This window comes from Solea solea, chromosome 6 (genome assembly GCF_958295425.1).
Source record: "Solea solea chromosome 6, fSolSol10.1, whole genome shotgun sequence".
In the NCBI taxonomy this organism is placed as follows: domain Eukaryota; kingdom Metazoa; phylum Chordata; class Actinopteri; order Pleuronectiformes; family Soleidae; genus Solea; species Solea solea.
Genome location: NC_081139.1, coordinates 16,922,312 through 16,934,466, shown reverse-complemented (window position 1 = coordinate 16,934,466; position 12,155 = coordinate 16,922,312). Strand labels below are relative to the sequence as shown.

Sequence of the window (12,155 nt, the reverse complement as noted above, 5' to 3'; positions counted from 1 at the left end):
ATTTAACTTCATGAGACATCTAGAGCTGCCGGCTTTGTTTCTATCGCTAATGGTGTCTGCATTATTAGTGAACTGCCTTTATGAGTGGCATTCTTATCAGGTCATAGAGTAAAATTGAAATTATAGTATGCAACACACAAAGCTTTGTTGGGGTTGACTCATATAGTCAAATGGTAGTCCTAACTCAAAATCCAGACTGTCTCTCATCACTAGTCTCCCTTTGATCCTGACCTGGCCATGATATTCGGCCCCAGGGCCACAACCGGCCCCTTGGCTGTTCCTGAGGTTAATTGGAAATTAGAAAATAAAAAAGTTATTGTGCATGTTTTTATTTTGAAGCCGTTTTTCTCAAGCTCTACAAAGATGTCAGCTCAAGCTAAAATGAAAGAAAGCTGTGTCATCAGTGCTAATCAGCTTTCTTTTTTTAACATCTATTTAGTTTGTCTAATGTTGGTTGAAAAGCAAAGTCTTCCACCTTGAACTCCATTAAGGCACCTTCACAAAGAAATATTGCCAACTAGGCGAGAGATTTCAAATCAAAACTAAACAATCAATGGGATAAATTGGACGAGTCCCCTTGGCCGGGGACGTAACTTGATTTGGGGGCGTGTGTGTGTCTTCCACCTCGTCTTTCCAAAGAAAGCCAAAAATAAAAATAAAGCCAAAATAAATCCAAAGTCTGTGGAAACAAGTGAAGAAGTTTTATTCATTTTCGGCGTGGAGCAATACCAAAAAATAACAAACTAAAGCTTCTCTTTTTAAACAGAAAATAAATGACAAAAAAAGTAATTTAAATACCATACCCATACAGCAACTTATGCAAATCTTTACACACTACAACTAAACTACTACGAAAATGCATTTTGTTTGGATAGGTGAGGAGGAAGCCCCCCTTCTCTTCTCCCACTCATGGTGATCCAATCTCTTTCTAAAAAATGTAAAATCCGATACAATCCAAAAATCCTATATAGATCGCATGTTGTCATGTTTGGGCTGTTCCTTTTTGGGAGAACGACATTTGATAAATGTAATATTGAATTAAGCTCAGCCCATTGGTATGGCCCTCATCAATATTTTCTATTTCTCCTGTGGCCCTATGGGAAAACTCATCGCCCAACTCTGCTCTAATCCATTTGTGGAGTTTAAGATCCAGTAATTACTTAACATTAAATATCCCTCTTCTGTGTATAAATGACAGTAGAAGTGGTTCCAGGTGCTATGCGTAACATCGGTTCATTCTCCTCTATTTCCTGTTTTATTTTGAAATGTAACACTCTTCTCTCATTGCATTGCAGATTTCCTGTCATGATTCCACACCCACACATCATTACTTTCACCTGTGTTCAATTAGCCACACCTGAGTATATAGTCTTCCCTCATCCCTCATGTTCCTTTTTGGTTGACAGTGTCTGTCCTCTGCTTTGTGATTTTGATAGCTTTGCTTTTTTTTTTCTAACTGCCTGCTTGTGTAAACCAATGTTGCTGTTTACTACTCGCGTCTGAGTGCCCTGCTTCTGAGTCCAATTCCTGCTCCAGTGTTCTTCTGGTTTCCTCAGCAAAGTCTATAAGGAAGTGAACTGAGGGGAGACGACTCCGATGGTTACCAAAAGAACTCAGTTTGAATTGAAAGTCAGTGCAAATTTGACTTGAATTGTCACTTGATTGATAGCATCAGTTTACATTTTCCTGAGGAGTTAATGGTTCCAATGGTAGTTTCAGGCCGTCAGTGTCACATCACGTCATGTTTGTAAATTATGTTCCCAATTGGGGAAAGTAAGAGATGGATTAAGACACATGAGTGGACACCAGTGTGACTGACGGCTGATCGAAGGAACCTAGTTGCAGGTGACACCTCTGAACTTACGGTCAGAGTTTGGATCACAACCAGATGCCACTTCCCAAAGTGTTTTTTTATGATACATCTAAGTGTTTTCTTAATTCATTCCTTGAATTATGTCTCTGCATTGTCTCTTTTGTTGTCAAAGAGACTGCCTCAATGATGAACTCCCAGTCTTTACAAGAAGACGTGTAAATAATCATATTGCTGACAATAAAGGTGTGTTTGGTATTCTGTCTCTTTGCTGTAGAGCCAAGTCACCATCCGATGCGACTCACCCAGACAGCGATAAACCTCAGAGGAATGTGGCAGTGCCATTCACTCTGATTACCCTCTGAGGGGAGGAGACATTAATCAGACAGACAGAGACGATAATTGCAGACCTTACTCACACTGAATTTTTAATTAGCTCGAATGCTTTATGCACATGGACTTTATACTTTCAACGGCAGCTCATGTTCTGTGATAAATGGAAACAACAGCATGTGTTAATATTGTAACTGCTTACAAATCGATGCATTTTCATGCATATGGATTTTTATTTTTTTTTATTTACAGCATTTTCTGGCTGGAAACCTGAGTTTGGAAAGACCTGACTCTCCTGCACCAAAGTCCACCGAGAAAATCAACGTGGGGACACAGGAACTGCTGGTCCACTGCTGTCTTGTTTTGGTAAGTTTGTGTCACTTAGATAAATCAAAACAAAAATATTTCCAACACCAAAGTCACAAAACAATACATTTGAACTCAATGATGGAGGCAGCAGTGGATCACCAGCGCCTGTGTGTCAGCATGTAAAATTGCCAAATTTCTCTCTGTAAGCGTGTTACAAAGTGACCCAAGCAGACATCAGGAGAAGGTCTAATAACGCATACACAAACACATACACATACACACAAGCCTCTGTAAATGTAAAGATGTGACATCATTTGTTGATGATGCACTAAGGGGCTGTTGTGACAGAAGTATGAAGAATGAACAAGAGAGCGTCAGTGAGATGTGAATAGGCGACGCTCGCTGTTTGTGGGCGAACATTATGAAAGGGTGACTTTGTGAAATGAAGGGAGACTGGTGAGCTTGTGTGTTTTAAATGTGATGCAAATGACAGTGACAGGTGACAGATGTCGTGCTTGAGTCAAATTGTTATTCGGGAATTCTTTTCTCTGGAAAAACAAACAACCTAAAGGACATAATTCACAGATTATAACACTGAAAAAAAACTAATGTTTTAATCTCAGGTCTTTGCCTAAAACACAAAACACTATAAAGACAAGGCAATAAAAAACAACAGTACCCACAGCACAAAATATGCAAGAATTAAGTACTAGATTAGAGGGATAGTGCTGTGATAGAGATAGTAATGAGGGTTTGGCAACTTATAATTAGTTATTTCTGTATGGTTATTTTTATTAATAGTTTAATTTTGCAGAACTATCATTCCATATCAAAACAAACACTTTTATTTGTAAACGATGTGAAAAATCATCATTATTTGAACGTCTTTTTCTCAAAAAGCCCCTTCTGACCAAACTAGACACAGGTCATTTCAGTTTGAGACCCCTGGTCTAAAATGAGCTGTCTCCAAATAGCACGACAGCCACATAAAAAGAAATACTGAGCGTATTAGAGACAAATGCAAACTAATGAACAAGTGTCACCGCAGTTTCGAAGATCATTACAAGAATGCGCAGACATTGTTTTCTGCTCACCAGCATCAATATTGGACTGCACCACATTAAATGAGATATTACAAATTCATTTGCCCAGGCACACAATCTTCAGCTGGCCTTGGGTTTTTGTTCACACACTCCATGTGCTGTTATTTCAATTCAACAGCCAAGGACACAATTCATGCTCTGCCAGTTTGCTACGGTATGAAAGACTAATAAGGTGAGGCAGTGCAGCCTCTGCACTGCTTTGATAGAATCTCCCACAAAGCCCGTGAAATGACATGACAGTGCTACCTCCTGAAAGACAAAGGCCATATACCATTCTTCAGTCTCACACTCCTAAATCTAAAGAGGTTTAAACCCCAATTAAAGTCACTGATGACATCCGACTATTTTGTGATGAAAAGCGCCCGTTCAATTAAAGGTTTATTCAAAACCGTGAAAAAACTTTCAGTCACGTAACATTTAAAATATACCAAAGATTGCACAATTTGACAGACATAAATTCCCATTTAGAATTGTTCAACCCTACACAACGGGTGGATTCAATGCTTCTGTCTATGCTGTCGATGTGTTCAGAAAAAAGACTCCAGCTCCGGTGTTGTCCACATACAGTATCTGACTCGGTGGCTATAGGTGCTTCACATGTGAGAGAGGCCAAGGTCGTGTCTTCCAACCAGTGGCGACTGGTGATAAAAAAAAATGTTGGGGTGGAAAAAAAAAAAGCACTATACGAATCAAAAGAAAAAAGCAGCTGAGATCAGACATGATCGCTGTTCGGAGCTGCGAGAGATAGACACACACACAGGGAGAAAGAGACATGGAGCGTTGCCTCACGAACTCAGTCATCCCGTGTCTCACTTGCTGTGGAGAAGACGTGTGTCGACACTCATGCTTGCATTTCCTGGTAGTTACTGGAGTAACATGTTTATATTCGGTAATGTTTTGCCCCAGAGTTTTCTTCTCTTTTTTATTGGAAGGGCGTGTCTGTGTGCATGTGCCACTATAGCGATAGAGTCTATGGTAAAGATTTGTGCGCCCCAAAGAAACAGGAAATTCGCTCTAAACTAGCGAGAGAGCGTTTTTTAAACTACACTTGAATGCAGATTACACCGTGTAGTCACGGACTGTATAATGTCTAACTCGTTTACTTAAAATGTCCGTTTTTATAAATGATCTTCTTCTTCTCCTTCATTTTTGTCAAGCAATACATCTTAGCTGAGTCTGAAATTTGGATTTTGAAAACACACCTGAGACTGTGCATGCATCAAGGGTTTAAGCATTTCAAATTCAGTTCATGTTTGGATTATAATGATGGATCTTTCATGCAGCCTCACAGGAGGAGTTGTGTGAGAAGACGGTCTTACGTCTTACTGACTTTTCAGTAATGACACTGAAACTTCAGACCCGTAGCATATTTGTCGTTGCAGCATATGAGGCAACCCCAGTGTGCTTCTTGAATAACAGGCATGTACTACTTATTTTCAGGAGTGCCTCAGAAATTCATATCCATTGCTTAGAGCTGCGCTCTTTGTCACCATTGTCACTAAAAGGGCTTTGAAATGAATTTCAAAAACAGTGGCCTTGGAGTCTGAAATGGTGAAGAAAGGGGACAAAAAATGAACGGGGAATGTGAATGAGGACGATGAAGTGGATGTCTTTATGCCGATTCTGAACAGCTTACAGTAAGTGTGTGTGAGTGTAAAAAAGAGCCATGTTTGTTGTAAGGGAAATGTGAAAAGATTCTTTAGAACTGGAGTATTGTCATGCTGAAGTTTACCTTGGTCTTTTTTTTGTAGCCTCTGCAAAGCGATGCTGGTGTGAGTGAATGAGTCAGTCAGAGTTTTCTGAACGGCGGGCTGGGTTTATAAACCTCTGCTCAGCACATGAGTTTGAAGGCCACTCGTCTCTGCGATCTGTCACGTACGCCCATGCAGTGGTGTCCATCAGCTCCGGCGTCCTTACTGCTCAGCTGGGACGGTACAGGAGCACAGGCAAAGCTCTTCATCATGAGGTCCTTCTTCTTACTGCTCTTCTCCCTGTTGTTGATCTCCCATGGATCTTCAGCTGTCATCACTGGGGTAGGTGGAAGCAAACAGGTGGATGCCTCACACGAAAAAAAAAAAAAAATTAACCATAAGCAATCAAGAAAATTTGTGTTGTCAACACTTCAAACTCATTTTATTTTAAATTAAAAAACGAAAGGGAACATTTGAAGTAAATTAAGGCACAGTAAAGTAATGGTGTTCTTTTATTTTCATCACCTTCTTGCGTATTGTATTGTTAAATTTCATGTATTTCTTCATAACAGAGATGTATAGAGATGGAGGAAAATAAAAAGGTGTCAGACATTGTTTAATTTGATTTGATTTAATTTAATTTAATTTAATTAAAATTTATTTCATTGTTCTAATTGTGTAAACTTGCTTAAAATGATTTAAAATGATGTTACTCTGAACCAGTGTGGGTTTTGTTACAGAGAAGGTATCACGCCTGTATTTTCTGATGGACGACGCTGATCATTGGTTTGTTTGTGTAGATGTTTTTGTAAATAGTTTTTTTTCTCAATTTTTCACTGTGTGCACCCTGGGACTTAAATTGAATGGCATCAGAACCACAGTCCATCAACTATGCTATCTATGTATTTTTTTCATTATATTGAGGAGTTTGCAGCAGACTTATATTAAAGACTCTTTCATAAAATATTGTTATTCTTCAAATATTAAGCCGATGGAAAAATAAAGAATACACAGAAAAGCATTATTGTAGGACTATTTCTGTGATTTTAAAGGTAAGAGGGGCAACTACAGCGTGTCAATCTGTCAGTTTATATGTAAAAACAAATGTCCCTGTCACACTAACCTTCACTCACTGCGTCGTTGATATGAACTGAATGACATTCAGTCATAAAACGGAGAGTGATTTTCATCTATGTCTGTCACATAAAATCATTTGTGTTCTTTTGCATTGTGTTCCCTTCATATCATCTAAAGTGAGAGCTGTCAGTCAGATTTTTTCTTTCTTTCTTTCTTTCTTTCTTTTTGAGGTCTGAAATGACAAATGTAATCATTCTTTTTTATCTTTAGGCAAAAAAACCTTCCACTGTCTTTTGCTCCCCTGCTTCATTTCTCACCTAAAACCTAACGTACACTATGTTTTTCCCTGTGAAAATGAGAATAATCATGTATAATGTATTCAGTTGGATTTTTTGACAATGGCATGGTGGTCGTCACCATCATCAATTGAATTATGATCATTTTTAAACATGATCTCAATATTGATTGAGAATATTCTTTGTGGTAACTGGTGTGTATTTGTATACACTATTGTAATCTTGATGACCACTCAAAGCTGCTTTTTACACCCATTCATAGCGCTGCACTGCGTCTATGCGCATTCTTCTATCACACGTCTTTCAAAGTGGGGTTAAGTGTCTTGCCCAAGGACAACTCGCTCTACCACTGATCCACTGTGACCCAATACGTACAATCAGAATAATCTTGGAATCATTATTTGAAGGTTGAAGCCCTACATTGTGTTGCTTATTTTCTGATGACATATCACAGTAATTTCAGGACAATACAATTAGGGGCCGCCCACATGCAGCACCCTCTAAGGTATAAGAATGTGCAATATAGAGTGTCTTATATCCTTTTTTCAGCACAACCTATGCAATCTAATGAGGGTTTGTTTTTCAATTTTCACTAACTATATAAACACACCTGAGCAAAAAGTCCTCAAAATGTTTAAAATCGGATTGAATTTGTGAAATTTTACATTACATTACATTACATGTCATTTAGCAGACGCTTTTATCCAAAGCGACTTACAATAAGTGCATTTAAACATTTGGGTACAAACAAGAGCTAGAAGTATGTAAGTGCTTCAAGTAAGCCAAACTATAAAGTGCTAGTCATAAGTGCGATGTATATCACGACTAAAAAATGCTATATAAAATGAATCATAACTTTGACTCAACTAGAAAATGGACCAATAAAAGGATGTCCATATAAGGAGCTGTGTATTATTCCGCGTGAGCGCTAAGGGTTAAACCAGGCGCTTCTGACGTGTCTGTCACTTGTGTCACACACTAAACTGAGAGGAAAAAAGAAACAAACAAACTCAATGTTTTACCATTGCTGCTTGTCCCTCACCTGTTGCACTATACTATGAACATGGAACAAACTCACTCGGACAGCATCCTTTCATCCTTTCATTCATTCATTCACTTTGTCTGGTTAATGGAGGTTCAAAACCTGCCTCCGAGTCGGCAAAGACCTTTGACCTATTCTTCTATGGCTCACGTATTAAAAATGATTTTAAAATAGCCCTAAAAGCAATCACTCTTGTTTATGTGCATGTCTCCAATGAAAAGAAGGCACTTTGATCATTTTATATTATATATAATGTAATAATTTATATTAAGAAACTTGGTGCAGATGTAATTCGTTGCTGGAGATTTAAATGTTAAAATGCAGGTCCAGTGACGTTCATATATTCATTTTTGTGCGTGTGTGTGTGTGTGTGTGTGTGTGTGTGCAGACGTGTGAGAAGGACTTTCAGTGTGGAGGAGGCATGTGTTGTGCAGTGAGTCTGTGGATCAGCAGCCTGCGGATGTGCACACCCATGGGACAGGAGGGAGAAGACTGTCACCCAATGAGCCACAAGGTGCTGTTCTTATCTAACCTCATCTGCAGTACGTGGCATCACACCATGGTTTCATCACCTTTATAATGATGGTGGGAATGACGCAGGTTCTGGGGCTAAATGATACACGACATATTCCCTGCTACAAAGAGAGCAGCAGAGAGTTTCTCTGTTCATGAGGTTTTTTAAAGAAGGAAATTGTTTTTCTCCTTTATTGCCGACGGAAGCTTTCAGTGAATGTGTGATTTTGCTTTTGTTATCTCTTTTGAAAGCATTTGAACCATTCTATTCAAAACCCCATCAAAGAAGCGCTTAATATGATATCTTTTGTCTGTTTCATCATTTGCCTCTGCATGCCTTATACACGATGAAAATATTTTTCTTTTATATTTAACAGCTCTTTATTTTTCGGCCTCCAGGTTCCGTTCTTTGGGAAAAGACTTCACCACACTTGCCCCTGTCTGCCCAACCTCTCATGTGTCTCCGTCGAGGAGGGCAAATCCAAATGTCTCTCATCCTACACGCAACCAGACTACTACCTCTGATGACCAACCCCACAGTTACACACTATAGCTGCACTACTGACGGCCTGCACTGTAACTACTTCATCCGCCTTTTAAAAGCCTGTTTCCACTGTTTAATTTATTTTGAATAAAGATATATATTTAATAATGCATCAAAAAACGTTGGTTCGAGTTAAACTAAATGGTATCTTTCAAGTAAAAATTCAATCGCTGATTGGTGTCCATCTGGGATTTTAGAGCCAATAAATACTTTATATGTTTACAAGAGGGCAAAAACATCAGCCTCATGCAGTGTTACATAGAATTTAATATGAAATATGGAGGAAAAAAAGTGCATCATGTAATGATATCATGTTGATATACCTTTACCATGGCAACACTTTGTCTCCTCTCAGAAACCATTTTTATCAAGTGTACAATCACTTGATTGTATGAATTGTTGTTTTTCATAAAAAAAACCTGGAATGAGCCTTTTAATATTTATATCAGGAGCCAGGTCATCTCCATGGATACCAGTGTTTGGACCGCCTTGTTTTAACAACTGACACTGTCATGGACATTAGAAATGAGGCAATACTTTTACTTCAGCACATTCTGACACTGCATATTAACACAACACAACACAAAATGTCATCTTAGCAACTTAAAAAAGGGCCACCTAATAAGATGGATTAGTTTACAATATTTTAATAACACGACCAGTTAGACAACCTTTTTTTAGTTGTAAACTAAGGTTTGTAAACTGCTCATTCTCTAAAGTCCATAGAGACACGGAAGCTGCTGGTCTACTGTTGCCTTGCTTGGTAAGTCCGTGTCACCTACAGCTAAATCCAAACAAATGTTCATAGACTAACACATTTGAAGTTACTGACAGATTAAGTCGATCAAAACGTCCTGTGCTGTGCTGTGATGTGAAATCACTGTGATAGAGAGTGAGCACTTGACAAACTTCAGTTTCCAGCCAGAAAACGTGTCTAATGGCAACGTTAACAATCAGTTTTTGATCAGATTTTCAGCCCAACCATGTGGCAGCCATGTTTTTATAAGGGTGCAATTTACTTCCTCTGGAATAGTGGTGAATCATTTCTCTGAAAATTCAATAATCACACCTTTGTGGAGTCAAAACACACGTGGAAAGAAACCTTTTCTTCATTTCACCTCATTTGAATGAGGCGATAAGAATAACGTTCACTCCCAAATGTTTTACTGGCTTTTATGTCTCACAGTTTAAGCCTGCTGTCAGCCCTGGAAGAGAAACACATTATCTCACGGTTAATATAAAGACACACGCTCTCAGATTTGGGTACAAACTGGGTTATAGTTTCATTATCCACTCATCACCACAGAGCAAGGGTGACATTATTTTTCCGTTCTTAAATGAATTCCTAACCACCAAGTACAAAAAAAGGAAAAAAAGAATTTTAATTGCCGTTCCAAGACAAAAGGGAGATGCGTCTGTCCTCCCTTTCACCTTGGCAGCAAATCTTTTTTAACAGCAGGAGACAGTCAGACGTGTACGAAATTATTCACAGACAGTCGATGATTCACAGCATTTGTTCAAGGCTCAAAGTTATACTTAGATTTGTACGATCTTAAAAGCAGTGTCTCATATTAATCCTACTCGTTGGCTCTAGATGTGATATGAAGAGATTGGTAGAAATAGAGAGAGGATATAAAGTATGTGAAACAACATTTAAAAATCATGACAGCTGATAGTTGCCACCTAACCTTTGACCTTTGATTGAGTTTGTACTGGTGTTGTGTTTTTGTCCTTGTTGGTTTTTGGAAAATGTCCTGTTTTATTTTGACACGCCCCCAATTTCACCTGGGTCGAGTTGTCTCTCCCTTCCTAGTGTGTATACTCACCCTATTCCCTTTGTCCTCTGTCAGGTTGTCTATTTTGCGTCCTGTGTTGCTGATTTAGGATTCTGGTTTGCTCCTTGTATCCTGTTCCCCCTGTAAGTTCTTTTTCACTTTACTTTACTGTGCCTTTCTGCTTTGATTTGCTCTTGTTTTATGTCTTGCTTTAGTCTTCTCTGTTTCATTCATTATATGAGTTTTGCTCCACTTAGGTCCTATGTCACATCCTTGACAACGGTACAGAGCTGCAACATGCGCATGCAGTACGTAAATACAATTAAAGTACACTTCCTAAAATACAGAATGTCTAAATTCCACTTACAGCAGAATAAAGACGCACAGACATATACCACATAAACGTCACAGTGGCTTCAGGCGACAAAACACCAACATTACACCACGTTGCTAGGCAACTGTTTTTATGATGCTCCAATCTAACTCCTAAATCTTTTCAGCCTCTGCCTCAGTTTGCTTCTCCAACACAGAGCTGAGCAGCAGCAGCAGGGAGGTGCACACCACTGTGGATTAACGTGAATGGAATCTGTCCACAGTAGTTTAGCGTGAGCCCCACTGAGCATGTACCTGTTGACAGGAGTGCTAGATTGGAATCATCAAGTGACTGCCTTATCATCTGCTGGTCTGGCTCCTTTCATTTGTTGCAGTATTTTCATGTCCCAGGTGATTCCTGTTAAGATACTTGTCAAAAGGTTAAAGGGTAACGAAACACTCTTCTCTCTTCTCCGGCTACATGTAGAGGGCACTGTATGATTAACAAGAGAGAGGCAGTAGGTACACCATTTTTTTAACTTCACCCCACAGAGTGGAAGTGGAGTATTGTTATAGTGGCTCTGTGTGTCTGTCTGTTTGTGTTTCCGCACTTGCATTTGCCAATATGACCAACAGAGGCCGACAGAGGCTTGATGCATAAATGGGGTAAAGTCTGCCGTCTCTGATTGCCTTGTTTTATCATGTATTATTTCTATACTTAACACTAAACTGTCAAGATTTGCGCCTGGATCAGCAAATAACATTACTAGATTTCCAGCCATATACACCTGAAAGAATAAAGTGGTTACGGGGTTAAGTTGCACTAATAAAGCACATGTTGACGTAAATTATGTGTAGCATATGGTGGACGTTCAAATAGTTGTGTATTGCAACATTTACTGTATCGCGGCCTCTGTATCATGATATGTTATGTCTCAGGAAGTTGATTTTAGTGATTTACCTGACTGTAATGGCATGTTTCCAGAGAGTGGAATGGTTTGGTATGGTATGTGTTTTTTTGCGTTTGCATTAAGAATAGTATTATTCCACTTTTCAGTACCCTTCCCTTGAGTTACCAGAGTAATGGTACAGCATGATACGGGTGGAGCTAGACCCGCGACAGTGACAGCTGATGGGGGCGACACAAAATCATCACTCTTTTGCGACCGGTGTTCATTCAACGCCTGTAGTCTATTCTCATAGAAAGCTTGATGTCTTGTTGACACAAACCAGGCAGAAAAAAAAACGAGCTGCTGGATGTCGTCCTGGATGTATCTTGGTGAGGCGGCCATCTAACACAGCACACACCCCGCCTACCGAGTAAAATCAGCGTTCTCAGTGGAAACGCAA

The 12,155-nt window shown here is 39.2% G+C and overlaps 1 protein-coding gene and 1 long non-coding RNA gene across 2 annotated transcripts; both read left to right on the top strand.

Moving 5' to 3' along the window:
- The first annotated feature begins 1,413 nt into the window (after positions 1–1,413).
- Positions 1,414–5,171, top strand: LOC131461507 (uncharacterized). The gene is made up of 3 exons (XR_009240485.1): positions 1,414–1,629; positions 2,396–2,509; positions 4,996–5,171. It is a non-coding gene; the product is annotated as an uncharacterized LOC131461507 (long non-coding RNA).
- Positions 5,172–5,312: 141 nt separating this feature from the next.
- Positions 5,313–8,789, top strand: prok2 (prokineticin 2). Its single transcript, XM_058632493.1, has 3 exons — positions 5,313–5,588; positions 8,050–8,175; positions 8,574–8,789. The coding sequence occupies exons 1-3, from the start codon at positions 5,394–5,396 to the stop codon at positions 8,697–8,699; spliced, it is 447 nt and encodes a 148-aa protein (XP_058488476.1). The 5' UTR covers positions 5,313–5,393; the 3' UTR covers positions 8,700–8,789.
- The last annotated feature ends 3,366 nt before the right edge of the window (positions 8,790–12,155 follow it).

Coding starts and splice junctions, on each gene's coding strand:
- prok2 (XM_058632493.1), top strand. CDS start 5,394: ATGAGTTTGAAGGCCACTCGTCTCTGCGATCTGTCACGTACGCCCATG. Junction 5,589..8,049: donor CTTCAGCTGTCATCACTGGG/GTAGGTGGAAGC, acceptor GTGTGTGTGCAG/ACGTGTGAGAAGGACTTTCA. Junction 8,176..8,573: donor GTCACCCAATGAGCCACAAG/GTGCTGTTCTTA, acceptor TTCGGCCTCCAG/GTTCCGTTCTTTGGGAAAAG.